The sequence below is a fragment of the Eptatretus burgeri genome, chromosome 17 (assembly GCF_056783735.1).
Source record: "Eptatretus burgeri isolate ZD-2024b chromosome 17, Ebu_testis_v1, whole genome shotgun sequence".
In the NCBI taxonomy this organism is placed as follows: domain Eukaryota; kingdom Metazoa; phylum Chordata; class Myxini; order Myxiniformes; family Myxinidae; genus Eptatretus; species Eptatretus burgeri.
In genome coordinates this window covers 25,935,590-25,963,259 of record NC_140977.1, presented here as the reverse complement: position 1 = coordinate 25,963,259, position 27,670 = coordinate 25,935,590, and the positions used below count along the sequence as shown (strand labels likewise).

Sequence of the window (27,670 nt, the reverse complement as noted above, 5' to 3'; positions counted from 1 at the left end):
AAATATAGTGGGAGACATGAGAAGGTACTTGCGAGGCCGAAGCTCACAGACGATGCTCAATCAAGAGTCAGGGCCTCAACCACAACAGTCGCATTTTGAAAAGAATCCGATTTACTACGTTCCTCGATTAAAAATTAATAAAATGCTCTTTTCTTTCATGCAGACAGTTATTAAATACTCCATTATTATAACTAGAAGCACCCGCTCCCTACAGGAGCCACCAATGGGGTCATGTTTTTTTATCTTTATGACCATTAATACCATAACATTGTACCCAGCCAATGGGCGATCTTGTTCCAAGCGTGCAACTTCTGACACGTCCCTGTATTTTGGTAGTGTATAGGCAACAGACCGCTGCCTCGATCGCTCCCCAAAATGAAATTAACCTGGGTTACGTATATGAAGCAAAAACATGCATACTGCTTAGTGCATATATATTATACAGCTCGGATAATTCCAATTGCACCAACCTTCCCCCCAAAGGAAGACGATGACAAGTTGGGTGAGAAATCTTTTTCAAAACTTGATGGAATCAAGTGAAACTTGCAGAGGCACAACTTTTGGGTGCCCTCATTAATCCCTGAAACTTTCAGCTTCCTGAGTCAAATCTTTTCAGAATAGTAGATGACGCATGCATACATACACTTGCTCCATTATGTATACTAGTGCATGCCCATATGTGCGTAGCCTGCCAAGCGAGCAGTTCGTTCTTCATCCGTTTCAGCTGCACGACGCCTTGTCACGCGAGTAGCGTCGCATGTCAAGCGAGCAGCTCGTGCTTTGTTAGATTCCATTGCGCGTGCGTGACGCACAGCTTCATTCCTTCGCTGTCTTAAACGACGACTGGATTGGGGCATTGTGTTTAAGAAAATCGAGAAAGAAATCGAGAAAGAAAGAATACAGTAAGTCGATAAATCGAGAAAAAAATCGAGAAAGAATACAGTAATCGTCACTATCCGGAAGTCCGGAAGTTAAGTCCTCACTGTACGGAAGTTCACATATCGCAGTTACGATTATTCGCAATTTAGTTTTAATGGCAAATTATTCAATTAGCGCCAACATATTTTGCCTTTTCACAATGTCATCACAAGAAAAAACACAAAGAGAAGAGAAGAGAAAAAAAAACTTTCAAACAACTACACAGGCCGTTCCTTCGCTCTCGTAAACTACGACTGGATTGGGGCATTGTGTTTATCTATAAATGCGCATAAGAATTCGAGAAATTATTTGAATACACGAAGTCATCACTCTCCGGAAGTCCTACATTGTAACCCGCAATGGGGAACGCGGCTGAGGTTCTCTTCCCCATCGGCCCCACCTACGCAGCAACGTGTCCTGTCATTGGTTGGTAAATAAATGGCCATAACTTGGGAAGCACTTGTCCAATTAATATCAAACCTTGAAAAGGCACATCCTCAGGGTCCCAGCAATATACCTGGCAAGTTTCAATTAGATCGGACCAGTGGTTGTCGAGAAACAGCGGTCACAAACACACACACACACACACATACACACACACACATACACACACACACACACACACACACACACACATTGCTGGAATTATAGATAGATAGATAGATTATGGTGAAACAACATCGTACGTAACAACAGCTATCTGGTCACTACAAAAAGCGCATTTTACCGAAAATGGCTAAAATGGATATCAAGCAGTTTGAAAACGAACTCTTCAAAATGTGACAAAGATAATTATTACTTTAGACGAATTGTAAAGAATATTCGTAATGGCTTCGGAGTTTAAGGGGTCTGTTCTCTTGATCCTGAGAAAAGTTGCATCGTATTTTAAAATAGCCCCACGTCAGTGATGCTAGTAGAGTATGTTGAATTATAGAGCGCATCATCCTTCGGTGGGAACATTAAGCCACCTGTCCAATGTAGTTGTGGATGGCAAAGTAATGTTAATGTGTTATTTAATTGCCTCGTAAATGAGCCCGTCTGAATGAGGTGTGTCTGACACTGACATCGTAGAGCAAAGATTGAGGAGGAGAGAAACCAAAAAAAGAACCATTCTTGATGAGAAATAATTAAAGCTGAAAGCTCTGCATCCTGCCTATCATGATAATCTACAGGCTGTAGATAACTTATCAACTCATCCACAAAGTACAAAGATGTGCTAATAATTCTCGTTACTTTCCCCCACCAGGTTCCTCTGGCAGTCCAGGTAATCCAGGCTTGTCAGGTTTTCCAGGAAGCAAAGGTGAGCGTGGACCTCCAGGCTTTACCCCTTCAGGTGTACCAGGCCCAAAAGGTGAGTTTCGATGGGATATTCATCAGGTGTATCTTCAGCTAACTTTTAGAAATAATTTCTTTTTAATCTTCCATTTGTGAAGATTCATTTGTTGTAATTTTCTGCTGAAAGCAATATAATACCAATGTACGCTTTATCACAGGTGAACGGGGACCAATGGGCCCTCCCGGCTTGGCTGGATCACCAGGAAGACCTGGTAATGATGGCAGGCCTGGCCAGAATGGATTTCCTGGACCCAAGGTAGGTTGCACATGCTCTTAATGAACAAAATTGCGCATAAGTTGTTCACGTGAAATAAGTTGAAACAACTGCAAAAAAAAGTTATGGATGTAACCATTGAAGTGCTACTTTGTTGGAGGAAGTGAACTGCAATTCATCCACAAATCACCAATCCAATGGCGGATGTTACTCAAGGCTAGGCTGCAGATAAAATTTTCGCCACTGTCATATGTAGATAGAAGATTACGGAAGAGCTATGCATCAGAGAATGTCTTAACAATATAATATGAGCAGTTTAGTAAGTGTAGACATGGGACGAGAAGATGAACATGGTTAGCAAAAGCCTTCATGCACGCAAGGACATTCTTCACCAGCAAATCTTCCAAGGTCACATTGCTGATGGAAAGCTCACTGGTGGTCGTGTTGTAGTTATCTCTGCCACCAAATGTGGATGAAGGATATGTTTTCATCGCTGCTTGTTTGTCTATGAACAGGATATCTCAAAAAGTTGTCGATGGATTCGGACAAAATTTGGTGGACAGGTTGAGTGTGTGACAAGGATGAATTGATTTGATTTTGGTGAAGATCCGGATGTGGATCCGATAACTCTTTTGGTCATATCTTCGAGCATGACCTAATAATATTGGTGTTGAGAGGAGAGGTGACGATCCCTCCGTCTGTCCGTCCACAATGAAGTTGAAGCGGGTGATCTGATCATTAGTGATCCTGATAGAGGTCGATGAGACGTACACGATGGTATGACTTTCAAGGTCACCGAAGGTCAAGGTCAAGGTCACGAGGCCTTTGAAGTTGCGAAAATGACGATTTTCAAATTCTATCTCCTCTGCCATTTCTCAAGCGATCTTGAATTTGATTGTAGCATATGAATCTGTGGGACAATATCTAGATTTTGGTCAGGCGGGATTTTCGATATTCACTTTCATTTTCGTGTCACGTGACTTCAAAGTTGGCAAAAAATGCAAAAATGACGATTTTCAAAATCTATCCTCCACCATTTCTCAAGCGATCTTGAATTTGATTGTGGCATATGAATCTATGGGACAATATCTTAATTTTGTCAGGCCGGATTTTCGAATTTCGCTTTCGTTTTCGCGTCACGTGACTTCAAAGTTTGCAAAAACAGCCCTACCTTCAGGAGGCTATCTATTTTCTCGCAGAGATGACCGTCACTCCCGCACGGGGGTGATTTTTAAAAGTGATTCTTCAATCGTTGAGAGATTGGGCGAAAAACGGTACGTAGAACGATATCTCAAAAGGCCGTGAACGGATTTGGCCGAAACTTGGTGGGCAGGTTGGGCGTGTGACATGGAAGAATTGATTAGATCTTGGTGAAGATCTGAATCTGGATATGTGAATTAAATATTATTTAAAGTGATTCTTCACCATTGAGAGATGGAGCCAAAATGATAGACCGTGTAGCATGATATTTCAAAAAATTGAGACGGATTATGACGAAACTTGGTGGATCAGTTGGGGAGGTTACAAGAACAAGTCGATTCGATTTTGGTTCAGATCCGGATCCAGATCTGGCTATCGGTTGGATAGAAAACGTAAAGTGTTCAGACTGGTGGAGAGATGTGCTCTACTGAGTGTCGTTCGAGTTTCCCATGAGGGACGAAATGAATATTGATTGTTGACATTCCTGATTTTGAAGAAGTGATCAAGTATAAAGAAACCTCCCTGATTTTGAAATAATTGACACGTTTTCATGAAAGACAATTAAAAACTGCTCTTCCAATTAAGTACTACCCTGGTACGTTTCAGAAAAGGACATCTTTCAGATGAAGACGTGAAGCTCCTTACGAATGTTACCGATGTGTTCATTCCTTCCCCATTTTCCATCCTCCTTCAGAGAACATCCCCCTCTACTTCATCACCCCTTCTCTCGTTCAACTATCCCATGAGCCTCCATTAAAAAAAATTCATAATTTAAGCTGGCTGTCCCAGCTGCATTTTATGTTCTGGTACAATTAATGTTAAAGATGTTACCTTTTCCTTCAAAATGAGTATCTCAGCCAAATGAGTCTCAAAATGAGTATGAAAAAGAGTGGTATCTAAGCCAAACCCCCACGCCTCCCGTTAGCTGCAGAATTAGACATAATGAGCATGGGCATAATGAGCCAATTAGTTTTTATCCTTGCTTAATGACCTCAATTTGTGTGGTAAATAGTCATGACGTTCCTGATAAATCTCAGGTTTCAATTTGATCAAATAATTTTGATCGATCCATTGGCGTAATGACTGTGAATACATCGCTGCAGTTATGATAAACTATTGGAGGGTGAATCGAGATTGGAGTGTAACTACATTTGCATGGTGCTCTTTCAGGGCGAGTCGGGAATAGGCCGACCAGGATCCAGGGGACCAACAGGACCACCGGGTCCAGGTGGTTTTCCAGGCGTGAAGGGCGATGCTGGTAGACCAGGGCAACCTGGATCACCAGGGCTTCCTGGCACTGATGGCTTCCCGGGAACAAAGGGTATGTTTACATCCCTAGTTGACCTTCAACAATCTTTTTCTTCAGTTTTACTTTCACTACAGCAATGTTGCATTGTCGCTGAGTTTGTCATTAAATATCAATGGTTTGTAGTTTGACTAATTTAATTGTTACCCTGCGCACACAAAGCAAAAAGTGGGGTTGAGCAATTGGTTCATGTCCGTCCATCCATCCGTCTGGCTGTCTGTCTTGTCAGTTTATGATCGAGGAACAACTTATTTAAATTGAATGTTCTATTTCGAACATGAATCGCAACATCAGTAGGAATCTGCCGGGCTGGCAGTCAAACAAAATTGAAAATCATTCCAAACAGGACACTTACTGTTTTTAAGGATGTTATAAAGGACACAAACAACAGGCACGAATAACTAATGTAACGTGTTCGATAGGGTGATGTAATTGACGCTGGGGAAAATGGTGGTAAATTCCGGAATTTATTTACTTATTTTCCACCTTTAAACTTCTTTAAACTGTCGTATAAATTTAATCAAATGCTTGATCACTGCAGAACACAAATTGTCCAAGTTTTTCATGAATCACCGAGCAAGACCTGGTGATCGATTGATTTAAAAGGTGGCAGGAATGAGTAGTTATTCAGGGTGCCGGTGATAACTTGCCTCCTCTTTGCAAAAGGGATCCTCAACGTCCAGCCAATGCTGGCAGATGGGTCCTCTGGCTCAACATCCTTCCAATGGATGGCACACACATTAATTCCATGAATATACTCCCTCCTGGGATGGCTGTTTTTTTTTTTAACCCATTATAATCAAAATATTCCAACTTGGTTAACAAAGCTAATGTTTATCCAATGTAAGTTAATAATATCTCGCCTACCTTTACCTCCTAATTTACAGGTGATCCTGGACCATCTGGTCGTCCCGGATCTATCGGTCCCCCGGGCCTTCCAGGAAGGGGCACACCGGGCTTACAAGGACCCCCTGGACTTCCTGGTCCACCAGGAAGTCGCGGTGCGTGGAAACAATATTTATGTTGACTGTTTCTCCGATGTCGAATCAGTTGTACCTTGATTGTAGATAACATTTTTTTCCCCCCAGAATTAATTCACAAAACTATCTCTTTTGAGATTTAAAAAAAGAGATTTTAAAATGTCATGCAAGCCAATTAATATGACATACATTTCTGGTTCTTCTCAAAGGGTTTTGATGAACTTCAGGTGGCCCACATAGTTTCAAAAGGCATCCTTGACAATTAAACACTGCAATGCCTTTTTCTAATCTCACATCGCTCTCCCATCACCCTCCTGTTTCTCTTATCTTACAGGTTTTCCTGGTTCTTATGGTGAAAAGGGAAACCCAGGAATTCCAGGACGAGGCCTCCAAGGTCCCCCCGGAGAAAATGGTCAACCGGGGTTTCCTGGTGCGCCTGGCTTAAAAGGCGACCCCGGGTTTGATGGCCGACCTGGATCTTCTGGACTTCCTGGATCACCAGGTAAATAGCCACTACATTTTTGCTTTGTGATAAATAATCACCGTGTTCTTAACTATGTAGATTCTGCTTATTCATTAGTCTTAAGAAACACAGGATATACTGTGATGGCTTTTGCAAGAGTTAAATAGCATGTAATGTGATGTTTATGTACCTTGTACACGTTCATTAGTAAATGGTATGGATTGCTCGACATCCATCCATCCAGTGAGACCATACTCTGTGCAGAGCGTTGGTGTTGCCGAAGCAGTCTCCTTGGCTATTGGGCACAATCCTGGACGGGTCGCCACTACAATACAGTATACCAGCATGCTGGCACTCATTTTGCCGACCTCAGAAGGATGACAGGCAGAGTCAACCCCATCTGGTATTAATTCAACAGCAGAGTGGGATTTGAACTCAGGATCTGAGGATCACAAGCCCACCACCCTACCCATTAAGCCAATACCAGGCAAATTGCTCAACAGTGAGCTGTCAAGTGTAATGGATCACTCCCTGAGGGGTTCACACTTAACTAAAATCCCTGTTCTGGTGTGGTGTCCACAAGTGGTTATGCGTCTCGGACTGTACCGTCCTTTGAAGGAGGGTATAATGCCACCGATTGAGTCTGCATTTTTCTCTTAAGGAAGTTAAAGATCTCATGCAATCTTCCCAAAAGAGTCTTCCATTGTTTTTTTCCAGTAATCTAACCAAATTCCCTTGCATTAGATCATTCCTGGGCTGACAGGATGGCTTCGAGGCATGCAAGGTGTCGAGCCATAACAGCTAGCATACCTCGCTGTCTAGCTGCCTAGCGAAGCCGTCTGGCCTGGATTTGAATCCTGACCCTGCTCTAAACTGTCATCCCGGTGTTTTACAGGCAGGGTGATTCATCAATGTGTGTGCTGTCCCTCGGATGGACGGTAAACAGGCGTCCAGTCTGCCGGTATTCGCTGGTGGATGCGTAAGATCTAACGGTGTCCTTTGCGAAGAGTCGGCGAGCTATCGACGGCACCATGAACAAATTGCAAATCCCTGCCCTAACCAGCGGAGGGAATTGCACTAGCAGTATAGCCACACACTCAGCCAATGATGTGACCCCACAGCCTTGTGCAACATACAAACGAATAAGAAGATAATTCCTGTGATCTGGATATGGCACAGGCAATATGGACCAAATGGCCTTTAACTCTAAAATAATATTACCTTGTGATAACCACCCTGTATTCCTGCTGAAGTGAGAATGTGCAATTTGCCATGGTTTACGGTCATATTCGAACTGGATAATCCCTTTACGATAGGTCACACAATCGGACTGGTGCTGCTAGAAGAGTTTATTGGAACGAGCTATACCGGGTGGGTTGCCATTGCCTTCCCAGTAGAAGTTATGGCAGAAATTTGGACTTTGTTCAGAGTACTGGTGATAACTCGCCTTCTCTTGGTGAAGGACACCGTGGGATATTTTCATGTCCACCGACTAATGTCACCAGATGGGACACCCGTTCAACGTCCATCTGAGCGATGGCACACACATCGATGAATCACCCTGCCTGTAAAACACCAGCATGGCAGTTTATAGTTGGGTCCGGATTTGAAACCACGCTGGACAGTGTTGAGGTGTGTGTATGTACCTCTAACCCAGTGTTTCTCAAGGTGGGGCGTGGCAATATTTTGGTGGGGCATGAGGATTCAGAATTAATGAATCAATATATGATCGCTTTCATAGCTTTGCACTTTCAAATTTTCAACTGACAAAATTGGTTCCTCGAATCAAACAAATCTGCAGCCAGCGTCAAGGGCAGGGCTCCCATTGAAGTGAGTTGCAATTGAATAAAATTTGCCATAAAGTTTTAATAAAGTCTTTTGAATACATAATATGTAATATATACTGTAGTGTCTCCAATCGTGGTGGGGTGTACGATTTTTTTTGAAAATCAAAGTGGGGCGTGGGACAAAAAAAGGTTGAGAAACACTGCTCTACGCCATCCTGCTAGCCATATACAGCGTAAATTTTTATCAGATTATTCTCAGATTTCATTAGACTATTACTACTACTACTACCTGTGACTTTCTGGTTTGTGGCCCAAGTCTTTCAAGAACTGGCTGGACAGACCTGACATCATCAGACTGGAGCTGATTTGGCCAGGAATTTGGAGTTTGTTCATAGTGCCGGCGATTAATCGCCGATATCCTTAGCGAAGGACACCGTGGAATCTTTAATATCCAGCAAATGATGCTCGCAGACGGGACACCCATCTTAACATAAATCCAACGAGATTAGTGATGGAACACCCCCACCTGTAAAATACCGATTAGACAGCTTATATATTGAACCTGTACAGAGAGAAATTATAGCATGTAGTTTCTATACTGTCAGGAGAATGCTCGCATGTGCACAAAATGCACTTGTTGGTTGATGCACAGGTGAGCAATTACCTTTGAGCTCTCTATTCTGGGTTTCTTTTCCCTGACTCGATGATAAACCGTCGAATTGCTGATTGGCAGGCAGGGTGAGTGTGCCATCCCTCGGATGGATGTTAAACTTCGCTGTCCCATCTGTCGGTCGTAGCTGGTGGATGTTAACGATCCCAATGGTGTATTTCACAAAGAATAGGCGAGTTATTGCCAGGAAGGCAAAGACAAACCATCCTCTCTAATCCTGGCTACGAGACCGCTTCGACTCAATGTCCTTCCTTTGGGGGTGAGCAACAGAGTAATATTGTCTGTAAATAAATGCCAGCTATTACTATAAGGATATCACGTGACAATACATTTACTCCATCGCATGTCGGAAGAAATATTAGGATTTTATTTATGATTGTTTACGAGTCATTGTCTTTAACAGACCCGATCTCTTCTTATATACAAAGTTAAGGAGAAAGCCATGTTTTAGCTCTCCTGAAACATAGTTCAGGTGAGGTGTTAGCATTGTGTGGTGTCCGTCAGTCGGTCTCTGCCAGTTTGTCGGTGAGTATGTAAAAAAAACTGAAAACTTCTTCGAAACTACACACTATTTCGATGAAACTTCACCTGTTCACCACTACCTTCATCACCAGTGATGTACCAAAGTTTGTTAATGGCATTAAAAAAAACAACAGGGTCTCAAGGGGTCAAAGTGGGTCCATGTTTGACCCCCCCCCCCAAAAAAAATTATGTATTTGCTCTCTTCTCTGAAACTATGCAAATTATTTTGATGAAACTTCACCACAACCTTCTATAATGTACGAGGTGCAGTGGAACACGAGAAGCCAGAGTGTTAGCATCAACTCCGCTTTATTGCGCGTCCGGATGAACATTCCTGCCACCCCTAGCGGGCGAGTCATGATATACGAAAACCCAATCACGTGACACAGCACACTCCTCCCCTCGTAAAATGACAAGTCAAATGATGAAACGACAATCATAACATGACCAACCAAAACCAATCAACACTCATAATCCTCCAAGTACCGCGGCCGCACCCTGACCCGCCTCGGACGGGCAGCGCCGCCAGATGGCCCAGGCTCAGACGCCTCCCGGCTCGGTCGAGGTGACACCCTCGCCGGACTCATGCCATCCGCAATAACAACCGCCCCCGGCCGACCAGCCTGCCCGACGTCCACGGGCAGGACTGAATCAGGCGAAGACCCCTTGGGCGTCGGCAAATCCGGCCCTGGCGATACAACGTCTGGCCACGGCGACATTACAGGTGGGGGTCCCACATCGTTCGGCCCGGGGGGGGTGTGGGGGAGGTGACGCTGAACAGCGATCATGCATTTGGTCCACGTGCCGCTTCCACACCTCCCCACCATCAGTCCGCACCATGCAATTCGCCAGCCCCAGTACCACAGAGACCACAGCCGGCACCCATTTGGAACCGTGGAAATAATCGCGCACCATTACCCGCTGTCCCACATTGAAACCGCGCAGCAGCGTCGGACGCGACACCGTCCCACTCCCCGACTCTCCAGGTCGCAGCAAATCCAGTCTGGACCGCAATGCCCGTCCATAGAGACGAATGGCAGGCGAATCACCCGTGACAGGATGAATCGCGTTCCTGTAATGGAGCAAAAAGACATCGACCACTGTCTACACAGGTGCAACACCCCCCCTGCGCAAAGCCCGTTTCAACATCTTAACAAATGACAGCCTGCCCATTCATCTCAGGATGATACGGTGCGGACCTTAGATGTCGAATACCATTTTCACGCATAAACTCATCAAATACACCTGCGATTAATTGCGGACCGTTATCAGAGACCAGGATCTCCGGTAATCCTTTATTAGCAAAGATCGTCCGCAGTTTCTCTCCTGTAATGTTTGCTGATGTATGCTGCATTACTACAACCTCCGGCCATTTAGAGAATGCATCAATCACAATCAAAAACATTTTGCCATTAACCGGCCCCACAAAATCTACATGGACCCTCTGCCAGGCTCTGTCTGGGGTCGGCCATAGCCCCGAGGCTCGACACGGGTTATCAGCATCTGTTTGACACGTGGCGCAATGCTTAACCAACTGCTCAATGTCTTTGTCCAACCCTGGCCACCACAACAGGCTACGAGCAAGACTCTTGGTCTTCACGACGCCAAGGTGACTGACATGCAGTTCTTCCAAACACCGCTGCCTGAACTTCGGTGGAATCACCATCCTCATTCCCCACATAACGCACTGTTGGACCAACGATAGCTCCGATGCACGTGACGTGAAAGGTTGAAATGCCGGTGTCGAAGGTAGATCGCTCCAATTCCCCGTAGAAATCGCCTGGACGACACGGGCGAGCACCGGATCACAAGCCAATTCCACCGCGACCTGTCTGGCCGTGATCGGCCTGCTTTGGACCTGGCCCAGCGCGAACACATCGACCCAGTCGGCTAACTCAGACGCAGCTGGACCCTCCGCACACAGCAAGCGTGAGAGCTCGTCGCAGCTAGCATGCTTCTCGGTGCTTCGGAACTGAATATCATAATCGTAAGCAGCAAGAAACAGACACCACCGCTGTATTCGCGCGGCCGCTACCACCGGTACCCCGCGTTCGGGTCTCAGGATGAATTGAAGCGGTTTGTGATCCATCTGCAAAGTGAAATGCCGCCCCAGCAGGTATTGATGAAACCTCCGCACACCCCAGATGAGGCTGGGAGCCTCGCGCTCGATCTGGGCATATTCCCGCTCTGCTGCGGACAGGGTCCGGGATGCAAAACAAACAGGCCGCTCGGAACCATCGTCCATCCTGTGGGAGAGCACTGCCCCGATGCCATATGCAGAGCTGTCGCATGCCAATAAGAGCGGACACGCAGGCTCGTAATGCACGAGGACCGTATCCTCTGTGAGCAGCCGCTTGACGCGGTGGAACGACGCCTGGTGTGCAGACCCCAAGCCCAGTGCTCGTCCTTCCTGAGCAACCGTGTTAACGGCGTAAGTTGTGAGCTGAGCCTGCGCACGAACCTTTGGTAATACTGGGCCATACCAATGAACGAGCGCAGCTGCGTCTTGTCGCGAGGCGGTGGCATGTGTTGAATCTCCTCCACCTTCCGAGGACCTTTCAACAGCCCCTCCGGCGTGATGATGTGCCCGAGGTATTCCAAGCGCTGCTTGAAGAACGTGCATTTGTCCCTGTTCAAGCGCAGGCCGCACGCCTCTAGCTTTGTCAGCACTTGGGCAATGTTCGCAAGGTGCTCGTCCGCCGTTTTCCCCGCAATGAGCCATCGTCCAGGTAGGTCTGAGCAGGCAGGCCAATGCAAACCTGATCCATGACTTTCTGCCACAAGGCTGGGGCCGAAGCAATCCCAAAACAGAGTCGGGTATATCGATAGAGCCCTTGACACGTGTTGATTTGTCAAAAGCTCGCTACTCCCGGGATCCATCGCCAGGTGAAAATATGCATCACGCAGGTCTTGCTTCATGAAGTATTGACTCCCCGCCAATCGCGCATATATTTCATCGATTGACGGCAGTGGATATTGCTCCACGCTGAGCCCCGGGTTAACCGTGGATTTGAAGTCTCCGCACAATCGGACGTCTCCATTCCATTTCAGCACCGTGACAACCGGGGTGGCCCAATCTGAGTACGACACCCGTTCAATAACTCCACAGGCCTCCAGCCTATCCAGTTCACCCTTGACCTTGTCCCGCAGGGCATACAGCACCGGTCGTGGTTTACAAAAACGAGGAACCACCCCCTCCTTCAGGAAGAGCTTTGCCTCCATGCCCTTGAGTTTCCCAAGGTCGTCGCAAAACAAACCTTGATGTCTTTGAAGAATCTTCTCCAACTGATCCTCCCACCGGCTCGGCACGGGTTGCACAAGGTGAACTGCGGCCCAGTCTAGCCTGATGCGGGTCAGCCAGTCTCGGCCGAGGAGAGACAGTCCCCTCCCCCGCACGACGTACAACGGAAGCGTGGCGACCTGGCCTTGATACCGCACAGACACGTCTGCCATCCCGACTGGCGTTATCTTCTCGCGGGTGTACGTGACCAGCGTGAGGTTTGACCTGATAAGCTTCAGGCCGTTGAGTCCACGCGCGGTCTGTTCGCCGATGATCGACACAGCCGCTCCCGTATCGACCTGGAACGTGATCGGCGTTTTGTTCACTTCGATTTCCACCGTCATTGGGCACGCCGCCGCCGGACCAATTGAAAACAGGTCCATCAACGGCCGCCGGTTCTGCCCCGGGTCGCCTCGCACATCGCCGTCCATGACCTTAACGGTGGCCGGCGCCCCACGGCACATATGCTTCAGATGACCCACCTTGTGACAATTTAAACACACGGTGCCTTTGTACGGGCACGCACGGCACAGGTGTCGACCTCCGTATCCCAAACACGAGGGGTCACCTCGTCGCACGTGCGGCCGCACGGCGACGTCCGACCTGCACCGAAGGTCATGCGCACGTCCCGGGGTGCTCGCAACCCCGCGTGGCCGGTGATGGCCCGAACATCTCCGCGAGTCTGCTCGACCGCTCTAGCCGTGCTGACTGCCGAGTAGAATGTAATGGCTTCACCCTTCAACCGTAGAACCGCTGAAACCATCTTCGTATCTTGTAAACCAGCGATAAAACGATCTCTGAGCCGAGCTGGACGCTCCTCCGCCGTGAACTTGCATGCCACAGAAGAATGCTTAATCCGCGCCACGAACTCAGCGACACGCTCCTCATGAGGCCTATAAAGAGGCGAGCACAAGGTGACTCACGTGGTTGAGTTGCAGGCGGAGGTTCAGTTGGAGGCGGCTGGTCGGGGCAAGTGAAGAGTTCAACTTCGAGTCGAGTGAATACGGCGGTCGGCATCGAGGTTGTGGTGTGGGGGTCGCTCGTCTCGTCGCGGGGTCCAAGCCAGCCAGCCATTCCCCTCTCCCTGAGCATCAGCAATCCCCCCACCCCCCCCCATCCGTGCTGAGATAGTGCCGGGGGCCCCGTTCCTCCCCCACCCTAAACGTGGTGCCAACCAAACTGCTTGCGCGGAGCACGCCGGAGAGGGCTCGCCGACCACGCCAGGGGCACGGAGTCGGGGCACAGCGGAGTGAACATTGCGGCTTGCCTGCCATCGCGTCACGAGGATGCGGGTAAGACCTTCTCGGTCTCGTGGACCTGGCCGCTCCTCCAGGTTCCACGCATATTTGGTCCACGGACCTGTCTGCCTCCTTGCCTGTGAGGGTGGCTTTCTTTCCTTTGCTTTTGGGAATGAGTGATGTGGCGCCGAGTCCCGACAAGTAGAACTGTGTAAGTGTTGTAAATAATTGCCCCTTTTATTCGGTCGTATTGCTTTTGTCTTGACTGTTATTTGTTGCATTTTGACTGTATGGCTGTATATACGTGCTTGTCTGTGTGTGTGTAAATAAAGTGCTTACTTGTTGAACTGTTTCCCGCTTTGCTTCGTCTCCTTCCTTTTATTGAATCTCCATCTTGCATCATGTAAGGGATTGATAGTGGGTTTAAAACACCCGATAATAAATCTGAACCGTCGAGGTCGACGATAACTCTGCTCGGTTATCCCTGTAGCACGGAATGAGCCGCTTAAGCAGTCCGTGTCCGGAGAAGACCTGCGGCGTGGTACAACTCCTCGGTACACTACTCGCGCGGGTACTTAGGTATATCGACATTCGGCGATTCACCCTATTTCGCGTGGGTAGAATGCGGACTGAGTTGTGGTGAGGTTAAACCCCTACCCATGACTAGCTCCCGGCGTTGTTCCGAGAGGGTCACGACTGAATTGTCCGTTCCGGTGGGCGAGGCTGTCGCCATTCGAGTCGAGCAGCCGATCGCACGGCGGCGGGTGCGAATTCGCAACAATATGTATTTGCTTTCTTCCCAGAAACTACACACACAGTTCCGATGAAATTTGACCACAACCTTCATCACCCATGATGTACCAAAGTTTGTACACGCAATTGAAATATCGGTTTGAAGGGGATTTACAGGAGTGGGGAGGGGCTTGCCCCCCCCAAAAAAATAGGTGTTTGCTAGAACATCGGTTCATTGGTACATTTTGCTGATTCCGTCCTACGTTGACTTCCTCCTCATTATCATTGTTATTCCTGGTAAGTACCCAGGGGTATTGCCCCATTATTATTAAAGTACCTGTGGAGATGGGCCTAAATTGGGAAAGGGGTGGGATGTGAGGATGATAAGAGAGATAATGGAGGGGTGGGGGGTTATAGGAAGGGTGACTTGCATACGTTGGTCAAAATCTGTTTTATTTGCTTACATAATAAATAGATGGCCCAAAGCAGAGTCGAGCCTGGTGAGCACAAAGATGAGAGGCTTTCGTGTAAGGGCGATCTAATGAAAATGGCCATCTCGGTGTACTACCAAGAGAGAGCATTGCATGTTCGGGCTCGCTGTCTTCAGAAGAGTTGTTTGTCTCGTCGTTTCTTGTGCATTTATGTGGATTTGAAAGATCACATCACATCTTTCAAATATGTGTGGATTTCAAGTGTGCTCATGAGTGAAACGGCCTCTTCCCGTACCTATTCTCAATTTATATACACGTCTAATCATTCATTGATAACTCATCATTTGTGTTTTCATTGTAGGCATGAAGGGAGACATGGGCGTGATGGGTACACCTGGTCCACCAGGTCCAGTCGGTCCACCTGGCCTTCCCGGTTCAGTGAGTCAGAAAGGTGAGTCTGATCATCATCCAAATATAAAAAGGAGCTGAGTTTCTCTGTCCATCATGCTTTCTTCTAACGACTTTCTGCCGTCGTAGAATAATACGAATGGCACCCAGATTAAGGAAGAAGAAGCGAGACCTCGAGCTTGAATGTAACGGTTCCAAAGGTGATATTTATTATTCTTCCACAGCAGGAAGAGCCTTTTACAAGGAAACGGGAGAAGCACACAAAATTATATAAAATACGACTTCTCAAAACACGGAGGGAGCACACAAATTTGTATACAATACTACTTCTCAAAGCACGGAGGGAGCACACAAAATTATATACAATACTACTTCTCAAAGCACGGAGGGAGCACACAAAATTATATACAATACTACTTCTCAAAGCATGTAGGGAGCACACAAAATTATAAACAATACTACTCCTCAAAGCACGGAGGGAGCACAAAAAATTATATACAATACTACTTCTCAAAGCACGGAGGGAGCACACAAAATTATATACAATACTACTTCTCAAAGCACGGAGGGAGCACACAAAATTATATATAACACTACTTCTCAAAGCACGTAGGGAGCACACAAAATTATATACAATACGACTTCTCAAAGCACGTAGGGAGCACACAAAACTATAAACAATACTACTCCTCAAAACACGGAGGGAGCACAAAAAATTATATACAATATGACTTCTCAAAGCACGGAGGGAGCACCCAAAATTATATACAATACCACTTCTCAAAGCAGGGAGGGAGCACACAAAATTATATACAATACTACTCCTCAATGCACGGAGGGAGCACAAAAAATTATATACAATACGACTTCTCAAAGCACGGAGGGAGCACACAAAATTATATACAATACCACTTCTCAAAGCACGGAGGGAGCATACAAAATTATATACAATACTACTTCTCAAAGCACGTAGGGAGCACACAAAATTATATACAATACTCCTTCTCAAAGCACGGAGGGAGCACACAAAATTATATACAATACTACTTCTCAAAGCACGGAGAGAGCACACAAAATTATATACAATACTACTTCTCAAAGCACGGAGGGAGCACACAAAATTACATAGAATACCACTTCTCAAAGCATGGATGGAGCACACAAAATTATCTACAATACTACTTCTCAAAGCACAGAGGGAGCACACAAAATTATATACAATATTACTTCTCAAAGTACGGAGGGAGCACACAAAATTAAATATAATACTACTTCTCAAAGCACGGAGGGAGCACACAAAATTATATACAATACTACTTCTCAAAGCACGGAGGGAGGACTCAAAATTATATACAATACTACTTCTCAAAGCACCGATGGAGCACACAAAATTATATACAATACGACTTCTCAAAGCACGTAGGGAGCACACAAAACTATAAACAATACTACTCCTCAAAGCACGGAGGGAGCACAAAAAATTATATACAATATGACTTCTCAAAGCACGGAGGGAGCACCCAAAATTATATACAATACTACTCCTCAAAGCACGGAGGGAGCACACAAAATTATATACAATACCACTTTTCAAAGCATGGAGGGAGCACACAAAATTATATACAATACTACTTCTCAAAGCACGTAGGGAGCACACAAAATTATATACAATACTACTTCTCACAGCACGGATGGAGCACACAAAATTATCTACAATACTACTTCTCAAAGCACAGAGGGAGCACACAAAATTATATACAATATTACTTCTCAAAGTACGGAGGGAGCACACAAAATTAAATATAATACTACTTCTCAAAGCACAGAGGGAGCACACAAAATTATATCCAATACTACTTCTCAAAGCACGGAGGGAGGACTCAAAATTATATACAATACTACTTCTCAAAGCACCGATGGAGCACACAAAATTATATATAATACTACTTCTCAAAGTACGGAGGGAGCACACAAAATTATATAATAATACTACTTCTCAAAGCACGGAGGGAGCACACAAAATTATATATAATACGACTTCTCAAAGCACGGAGGGAGCACACAAAATTATATATAATACTACTTCTCAAAGCACAGAGGGAGCACACAAATGACAACAACCATTTAGTGTTATAAAAGATCCTTTACGTCTTCATTGACCCTCACAGATGGATATGCGATATGTTTGTGAGGTGCAACATGCTCTCTCTTGCTTCAACCATTCGGCGAAGCGATGGGAGGCACGGCTAGTTTTTATGAAATCGTGAATGACTTATCAAGAACATGATTTGAATTCTGACTTTTTTATGCCTCCGCTGATGAAGTGACGGGGGAATTGTGTTTTCGGGTTGTCCGTCCGTCCGTCAGTCCGTGCTAATTTTCTCTGTTTTCTCTGCAACCTCATCAAATTGAGACAAAATTTTCGCCATAGGTGTGACAACTCGTGGAGAATGTTTTAATGATAAATATGACGCCATAGGTCACGTGGTGTGCTCGTCATGTTGGAAAAAAGGGGGGAAAAATAGACCTCTGCACCTCCAAAACCACTCCATGAAAAGAATTTAAACTTGGCACATGCCAAGTACTCCCCATTGGAAACAAGCGTGATTTTTGTGATGATGTCATGGGTGGCTTCGTTGTGACATCATAATTGCATACGTCAAACGCTTTGTCCGAACAGTATGAAAAAAATTTGAGGGTCATCTCGGGCGAAATTGTATTGGGGGAAAAAAAATTGATGCTCACGTGGTTCGGCAGCCACATTGTTTTTAACATAAAACCTTCAAAAATCATCTTCTCCGAAACGGCTGAACAGATCGAGGTGAAACTTTACAGGTATGATCACCTATCCATGAGGAACAAAAAGTTCTCCACATATGACGTCATAGGTTACCTGGTTTGGCAGCGATGAATTTTTGGAGGAATAAACATTTGAAAATCTACTTCCCCATAACGGCTTGACAGATCGAGGGGAAACTTCACCCATATGTTCTCCAAGCCTTGGGGATACAAGGGTGTTCACAAATAATTACTAGGTCACATGGTCTGGCAGCCATATTGGATTGACTGAAAATCTTAAAAATATGTATATTTCTCTTGAACCGCTTCATCAATTGACGTGAAACAACACAATTATGATCTAGTAATCATGGGGAATACATGTTTTAAATTTCAACCTGATCGGAGGCATGGTATAGCAGCCAGAATTATTTAATATTTTGAATCTGGGTTCAGGGATTTGAATCAAAGTTAGTGCAATTATTTATAATGATGTAATAATGTGGGTGAAGGCATGTCTGGTGACATCACGATATCAAAGAGTGCCCTTCTAGTTTATTTGTAATTGAAATCCCGTCCAGCAGCTACTGATTCCACACATCACTCTAACAAGGATGACTATATCAGGCGCAGTGTGAAACTTCTTGGGGTGAAGTTGATATTGTGACCCAATGAAACCAAATCAGGTAATGTGTGACTCGGTGTCCAATCAGATTGCAGCTTGCTGCCCTGTGATCAGTACCAATATGTCACATGTTCGCATTTGACGTGTAGTTCTCAGAAACGGCACAATCGAGGTGAATCTTTTGCACGAATTTGAACAATGATCAGTATGTTGTGGATCCCAAGATGACACCTTAAATCGTTTTGCCTTTTCAGCATTCTTTTTTATTTTAAACATGTTTTCCATTCAACATAATTGTTTTAGTTTTTAGTTTTTTTTTTTAACTTCCTTCTGAAATAATTCTTTATGTTAACCCTCATTGAACCAGTTTATTTTTCTCCTCGTGATAGGAGACCGAGGGCTTCCTGGATCTCCCGGATTTCCAGGCAGCCCAGGACCAATGGGAAGCAAAGGAGATGTAGGAATCCAGGGCCCACCTGGTACCATAACCGATGTTCATCTAAAGGGGCAGAAAGGCATGCCGGGTCAGCCAGGTGAGACAAAATGAGTGCATTAAAAGAGTAATGTGATGAAGGAGTGATATGTAAATAGTTGTCATATTGTTCTCATCATGTGATGACATTTGTAGGATAAAATAAAATCCTTCAAGATTGGCTGGGATAATACTGAAGATGTACTGCCAAAGTGTGCAGTTGTGATCTTATACTGTGACACTTCTTTCAGGGTCCTCAAACCACACTTATGCCTCCATGGAATCAGACCATGGACGACTCAACACCTGAACATTTTTTGTTTCATTCATATTTGTCAGTTGTTCAATCCAACTGGACGTTAAGTTGCCAGTGACAGTACCATACGGACACCCTGGGGTCCCTCGTGTTGTCATCTGGGATTGCAGCTATATCATATGAGTCATGTGATCCAGAGTCACAAAGCTCTCACTCTTAAATTGGAACCGTTTTAATTTGTTATTCTTGAGTTTTAGAACCAACTAACTGTCCTGTGAGCTCTTACTTTTCAATTTGAAATGTTCCAGCTGATACACAAACTACCTATCCTACCCCCCCTCCCCCCCAACCACCATCACCCCTACTCCCATCCCACAACTTGATATACTGGATTTTATGTTCATTGCTGAACTCCCAAGACGTGCCTTCAATGGTACAATTACAGTAGGTGGAAGTTGAATACCCATCCCATGTCTGAGTTCTGATGAGGCTGAAAAGGTTCCGTCACCAGCCCATTGATGGGAAGATTATCATGAACTTAGTTCAGAACTTTCAGAATTCAACATGCTCTATCTTTATGGAAACTTAGATGCTGCTGGAGTATTTGTTCCACATTTCAGAAGAATTTTTTTTTCTTTTGCACGAGACAGTCCTCCCTGATGTGGCCGTAAACTCCGTCAGTTTTTATTGGTTCTCAGTTCGTTTCCCCCCGTCCCCCCCCCCCACAATTACTTGCTCAGTAATTCCACATGGTTTTTCATCGTGGCATCATCAGTAAACTGTACTCGAAGTCTGTAACAAATTTCAGGAAATGAATGCCTTCATTGAGTTGAAAATTGTGCAATATTTAATTATCCCTCCATACCATTTACACCCTCGGCCACTATCTGGTTCCATAACACTTGGGCACAATTGGAACAGTTTGTGAGAAACAGTCATTGAGCCAACAGGTGATGTCACCTATGGGTCAAGATAAACTAATGCATATTGGACCAGAATTCCATTTGTTCCATGAGTTGCATCATTATCGAGGCATGTCGGGGAGGTAGTGACCCTAAACATGAGTGGGATTATGTGATCTGGCCAGGATGCCAGTGACAACTCACCTATGAGTTGACGGATGGCACCGTGGTGTCTTTAGCGTCCACCAGTTTATATTAGCAGCTGTGTCCCCGGTTTCACGTCCATCTGAGAGATGGTGGACTCATTGATGCAACACCCTGGCTGCGATGCACCAGTCTGACAATTTATGTTGAGGTCAGAAATCAAACCCAGAATCTGAGACAGCTCAAAGGTGAACACTTTAACTCTGCACTGTCCCGTCAGACAGTAAGCAACACTTCGAAAGAACAAATGTAACTTTCAAAAGAATCGTCTCTGTATTGGTTACAGAAGAGCAAGTTTGAACTGACAGTGGGGTAGCAGAGCAACAATTGGGTACAACCAGCAAGGGAATGAATGGACAGAAAAAGAAGAGAGAGAGAGTGGGAGAGTGGAGTGAAGGACACATTGAAACCAGAAGAGTAAGACGGTTGGGTTAGGAACGGTTCATGGGATTAATAACGATCAAGGGTCAGAATTGGGAGGGGAAGGGTGTCAGGGAAGTGCATCCTGGAGTTTCTGTGTCAGATTTTGAGTGTCAGATGACAGAGAGAGCAGAGGGAGCAATATCAGAGAAGAGGCGGTTTAAAACAAAAACCAGACAAACCTGTACTGACATGCCTATGATGTGACAGCGACAGCCCTTGTTCTTCGGCCTCATCGTTGGAGACTCCAATAATTTTGAGAGCTCTTCCTAAATCCTGGTATTTTGCATGTGAGGTTGTAGAAAGCAAATGCCAAAATCTGAAAAGTGTTTTTTTTTTAATGCAACAAGTTCACCTGACCCGCCCAACCATATTTCTTCTGATTAGCACCTCAGGTTATTTTCTTCTTTTTGAAATCCTTGTTCATGGATGTCTGTTGCATAGGCCTCAGTGGGATGCCTGGGCCTAAAGGCTTCGCTGGACCTCCTGGCAAACCAGGCCAGCCGGGACAGGACGGCATGCCGGGTGCACCAGGCCAACCAGGTATATAAACATCACAGTATTTCCCATTAGCTCGTTGATGTTTGTTTCCAATTATCTGCAGAGAAAAACTGTACGATACCAGTTGTACCTTATTATCAATCTCTTAATCAAATGATGCGTTTTTTTGTTATGGCTGTACAAAAAAAAATTGCTTCCTTTGAATAACTTTTCCTTGTATTGCGGTTCTCTTTGTTATCAGGAATTAAAGGTGATCCAGGATACTCAGGAGGTCCTGCCTCCCAGGGTCCAGATGGACCGAAAGGAAGTATGGGAAGCCCGGGTATTTCAGGTGAGGCTGCATGCGAATACTGTACCACAACATGATCGCAAGCAAGGGGGAACACAGGGACTACATGCAAAATTATCGTGAAATGATCATTTTCTTCCTCAATATGCAGCACTCACCGGTACGTAGTATAATCTGCTGGTGGGGTGCAGATGAGACCAATGATGCAGTGACACCTGCGAGTTAGAGCAGGAATTTGGAATTTGTTCAGGGTGACGGTGATAACTCGCCGACTCTTCACAAAGGACACCGTGGGTTCTTCGACATCCAGCCAAGTTTAACGTCCATCCAAGAGACGGCACACACATTGATGCCTCCCCCAACACGTGAAATACAAGGTTGACAATTTATAGCCGAGTCAGGATTCAAACGAATGATGTGCACCGTTTTGAGAAGGATTGACGGAATGAACAAGCCCTCTGATGCAACACACACTCATCACCCAGGCTGATGTTCATCGCACACATTCGTCCATCTTATTCAAAAGCATTCACACCATTCATACACATTTTCCCAAGACATATAGTTCCTACGTTATTGTGCAGTCATTCTCATAAGAATATAACACGGTTTGACATCTTCATTAAGAAAAACCTTGATGACTCCTCCTGCTCCCTATTGGTGCACACCTGCAGTGGGGCAGCTATCCTTACAGCACAATGACTAGCACCACGTGCAGTGAAGTCGGGCATTAAGATGTCACCAAAATGACTCACTTCAATATCACACATAATACAATTTCATTAAACACATGCAGCAGTAATGACGGGAAAACTCAATATAATTCATTCACCGAAGCTTGTGTTCGTGACATTAGCTGAAGTGCCCATCGATTACGGGCAGTAATATCACTTATGTACTGTTCTTCTCAAGTTTCATTTATTCATGGAAGGTCAGGTTCATAATATAATCATTACTTTCTACATGATAAAAAGTGACAACAACGTATATCCAGTTCTCGTGATTTCCATTTGTGAACATACCAGTCAGTCCTGTATCAATATGACATCCTTTAGTTCTTCTTTCGTTCCTGACTGCCTCTCTTTCATTGTCTTAGTTTCAAATGAAAATATTTTGTGTGAACACGTCCAGTATCTTTACAATTCAATTCCAGCTTAAGTTTCCCCCAAAAAAGTAATGAATTCGTTTTAGTGTCTGAAAAATTCAATCCCTGGAGTATCAGCTACATCTCGTGCCGATAGAAAGCCTCCACCCACTTTAAAAATATACACCTTTTGTTGCCTTATAGCCTGGAATTAAATTGCATTAAATCAGACTTTTTCCAAGTTTATTTACACATCGTAACCAACAACTTCCAAGTGAAAATCAAATTCTACAAATTTCAGAAAATTAATTAAAATGCAAAACGAGAATATCTTGGTTGGACAAGTGTTCACCCCTCTTATAAAAGCAGTTGTAAATTAGCTCAGGTGTAACCAATCACCTTCGAAATCACATACCAAGTTAATTGGCTTCCACCTGTGTTAAATTGTGATGATTTTGATTATTTCAGAAGAAAATCAGCTGTTCCTGTACGTTTCCTCTGCTGGGTAGTGCATTGTACAGAAAAGACTCAACCATGAGCACCAAGGAGCTTTAAAAAGACCTCTGGGATAAAGTTGTGGAAAGGCACAGATGAGGGGATGGGTATAAAAATATTTCAAAAGCCCTGAATATCCCTTGGAGCACAGTCAAGACAATCATTACGAAGTGAAAAGTGTATGGTACCACAAAGGCCCTGCCTAGATCAGGCCGTCCCTCCAAACTGGATGATGAAGCAAGGAGGAGACTGATCAGAGAGGCCACCAAGAGGCAAATGGAAACTTTGAAAGGGCTACCGGCCTTTTTGGCAAAGACTGGTCACTGTGTGCATGTGACAACAATATCCCAAGCACTCCACAAGTCTGGCCTGCACGGTAGGGTGGTAAGAAGGAAGCCATTACTCAAAAAAGTCCACCCTGAGTCCCATTTCAGGTCAGGTAAGGGAGCATGTGCCAGAACAGCGCGTCGCTGCGTCCACTTTCCGCCGGTACTCCAGGGGCCTCCGTCTGGCCATCCCCCAGGCAGATGCCAGGCCCATCCCCATCTCCTTGAGATGATGGTCAACCTGCTGCAACCATGAGGCACGTGGTCGGCCCACTGGCCTCCTCCACTCATGAGACTCCCTCGCTGAGAGAATCTGGTAAGCAGGATCAGCGTCAGGAAAACGAGCCACATGTCCATACAGCCGCAACTGACGCTCACGGACTATGCAGGTAACAAATCTCATCCGAGTCTCTCTCAGCAACCGCTCGTTGGATACAAAATCCGACCAGCGATAGCCAAGGATTCTCCGAAGAGACCTGGTACCAAAGGAATTAAGTCTCCGTCTCAGATCCTTGGTCAGAGTCCAAGTCTCGCACCCATAGAGCAAGACTGGAAGTACCAAGGACCTGAAGACTCGGACTTTCGTCCTCCCGCACAGGTACCGGCAGCGCCACACCCCATGATCCAGTGAATCCATGACTCCCCAGGCCCGACCCAGACGTCTATTGACCTCTGACTCGCAGCCAGCAGAGACATGAATATCACTGCCAAGGTAAGTGAATCTCTCCACGACCTCAACATCCTCACCACAAACAGACACAGACAGGACAGCAGCATCCAAGATGTCACCGAAAGCCTGGATCTTAGTTTTGACCCAAGAAACCCGTAATCCCAGCGGCTCCGACTCCTCATTCAGCACCTCGAGGGCCCCCAAAAGGATGTCTAAAGTCTCCGCAAAGATGACTGCATCGTCTGCAAAATCAAGGTCCGAGATCTTGACATTCCCAAACGATGCACCGCAACTTGATCTCTCCGACATCCTCCCTAAAATCCAGTCCATACAAGTGCTGAAAAGTGTGGGGGCAAGTACACATCCCTGACGAACTCCAGTAACAACTGGAAATAAGTCAGAGGTGGTACCACCACACTTCACAGCACTCTCAGTACCAGAGTGGAGTTCAGACATCAGATCGATCAGTTTTGTTGGCACCCCACGAAGACCAAGAATCCTCCAGAGGACATCCCGATTCACTGAATCGAACGCTTTACAGAGATCAACATAGGCTGCAAGCAGCCCCTGCCGAAACTCTCGCCTGCGTTCGGTGAGGACACGAAGTGCAAGGATACGGTCAATCGTTGACCTCTTTGGTGTAAAGCCTGACTGCTCTGGACGCTGGTGCTCAAGCAGATGGTGGCGAACCCTATCGAGAATTATCCGAGCAAAGACCTTGCCCGGCACTGAGAGCGGCGTCACCCCTCGGTAGTTGTTGCAGTCTTGGCGATCACCCTTCCCTTTCCAGAGAGGGACAACAAGGCCCCTCTTCCAGTCAGTTGGGATGATGCCTGTGTTCCAGGCAGAGCACAAAACTGCATGCAACGACACGAGTGCAGCATTTCCACCAGCCGTGAGAAGTTCGGCATGGATGCCACAGATCCCTGGAGCTTTGCCCCGTTTCAACTGGTTCACCGCAGCCCGTGTTTCCACAAGCGAAGGTGGACCACAGTTGATTTGAGGGTCAGCAACAGGGATTGTAACACCCTTGACGTCCAACTCGACAGCTGGGGGATCAGCCTGGTACAACCGCTCAAAGTAACCGGCCCAGCGGGCCTTCACTTCAGACTCCTCTGTCAAGAGCCTACCACTCTCTGCTCGAACTGCAGTGCTCCGAGGGATGGGCTTGGATGAACGTAATGCGCGAATTCCCCTGTAAGCGGGATGAGAATCACCTGTCCACAGGTGATGCTCTACCCCCTCACAGATTCCTCGCACATAGGCCTCTTTGTCCACCCTCAGTGCACGTACAGTTTTACGCCTCAGCTCCCTGAACAGCTCAGCTCTGCCATTCAGCCTGGCCCTGCGACTCTGGTCAATGGTATCCAGTGTCCCTCGAGAGACAAAATTCTTCTTTGCCCTGCGGTGAGTTCCAAGACATCCACCGGCAACATCAAGGACGGTGGTCTTGAAAGCGCTCCACAACTCTTCAGGACCCCCCAAAGCACCCAGACCCCCCAAGTGTCCACTCAGCCTGTTCGCAAACTCCTCAGCTACTCTCTCATCCCTGAGCTTGGCAACATCCAGCCTAGGCTGGGATGGTACCATTCTCCAGGATTTAAGGTGCAGCTTTAGAGTTGCTACAACAAGCCTGTGGTCAGTATTGAGGAACTGAGCACTCCGGTAGACCCTGCAGTTCTGGATCATCCTCCAACGACCGTCAATGAGGACATGGTCAATCTCCTTTGCCACACCGCCAGCGTTGGAATACCAAGTCCAGCGATGAGCTTGTGGGCGCTGAAACCATGAACCAGCCACCCTAAGTCCATGACTTCTTGCAAAGTCAAGGAACTTAGTGCTATTCTGGTTCATAGTTCCTGACCCATGGGGACCAACACACACCTCATAACCATCCCTATCAGTTCCAGTCGATGCATTGAAATCCCCCAAGACTAGAAGTGTATCTCGTCTGGGGCACTGATCAACCACAGACTCGAGTGTGGCGTAGAATGCATCCTTCACGGTGAGATCACTCGCCTCAGTCGGAGCATAAGCAGAGACCAGGGAAATGACACCTAAGGAGTGACGAATCCTTAATCTCATAATACGCTCGTTGACCGGTGTTACCTCAATTATCATTGGGGTCAGCTTATTGGACACAGCTACAGCAACTCCTTGGGTATGCTAACCATCAGAGCGACCAGACCAATAGTAGGTGCAACCACCCACCATTATCTCGCCGCAATCCGGTCTCCGAACCTCAGAGAGAGCTGCAATCCCGATGTCCAAACGCTTGAGCTCAGATGATAACAGAGACAGGTGATCATCCTCTCTTAGGGATAGGACATTCCAAGCACCCACCCGAAGGGACCGCCTCAGGTTAACCCAAGGAGACCGCCGTCTGGTGGAGTTTGAGGTATGCAATAAACTACTCTGGGAATTATGAACCCATGTGGTGAAAAGTTTTGTGGTCTGACAAAACCAAGATGGAACTTTTTGGCCTAAATGCAAAACGTTACGTTCAGTGCAAGCTCAACACAGCATATCACCCAAATAAGACAATCCCTACTGTGAAGCACGGTGGTGACAGCATCATGTTATGCGGATGTTTCTCATCAGTAGGGACTGGGGCACTTGTCACGATAGAAGGCAAAATGTATGGAGCAAAATACAGAAAAAAATCCGAGAGGAAAACCTGCTGCACTCTGCAAAAAAAGTTGAAATTGGAATGGAAGTTCACCTTTCAACTTGACAACACCCCAAGCACAAAGCCAAAGTGACACTGGAGTGGCCAAGGAACAAAATGATAAATGTCCTTGAGTGCTCCAGTCAGAGCCCCGACCTAAACCCAATCCAAAATCTGTGGCATGACTTGAAGATTGGTGTCTATCAATGCTCCCCACGCAACTTGACTGAGCCTGAACAGTTTTGTGCAGAAGAATGAGAAAACATTGCCCAATCAAGGTGTGTAAAGTTGGTGGAGACCTAACCCAACAGATTCACAGCTGCCATTTCTGTCAAAGGTGCTTCCACCAAGTATTAACTGGGGTGGGGGGGTGGAGGTGGATACTAGTCCAACCAAGATATTCTCGTTTTGTATTGTTAATTAATTTTGTGAAATTTGTAGAATTTGTTTTTCACTTGGAAGTTGTGGGTTTCAATGTGTCAATGAAGGTGGAAAA

At 45.9% G+C, this 27,670-nt stretch overlaps 1 protein-coding gene across 1 annotated transcript in view; it reads left to right on the top strand.

Annotated features, from left to right (window-relative positions):
• Positions 1 to 27,670, top strand: part of LOC147009591 (uncharacterized) — a 218,144-nt gene that overhangs the window by 152,633 nt on the left and 37,841 nt on the right. Inside the window, exons 28-36 of the mRNA XM_085862393.1 lie at positions 2,165 to 2,269; positions 2,412 to 2,509; positions 4,838 to 4,988; positions 5,861 to 5,974; positions 6,288 to 6,455; positions 15,438 to 15,527; positions 19,277 to 19,420; positions 21,586 to 21,684; positions 21,884 to 21,973. Of these exons, the coding sequence (XP_085718519.1) occupies positions 2,165 to 2,269; positions 2,412 to 2,509; positions 4,838 to 4,988; positions 5,861 to 5,974; positions 6,288 to 6,455; positions 15,438 to 15,527; positions 19,277 to 19,420; positions 21,586 to 21,684; positions 21,884 to 21,973 (1,059 nt within the window). The remainder of the gene's footprint in view (positions 1 to 2,164; positions 2,270 to 2,411; positions 2,510 to 4,837; positions 4,989 to 5,860; positions 5,975 to 6,287; positions 6,456 to 15,437; positions 15,528 to 19,276; positions 19,421 to 21,585; positions 21,685 to 21,883; positions 21,974 to 27,670) is intronic.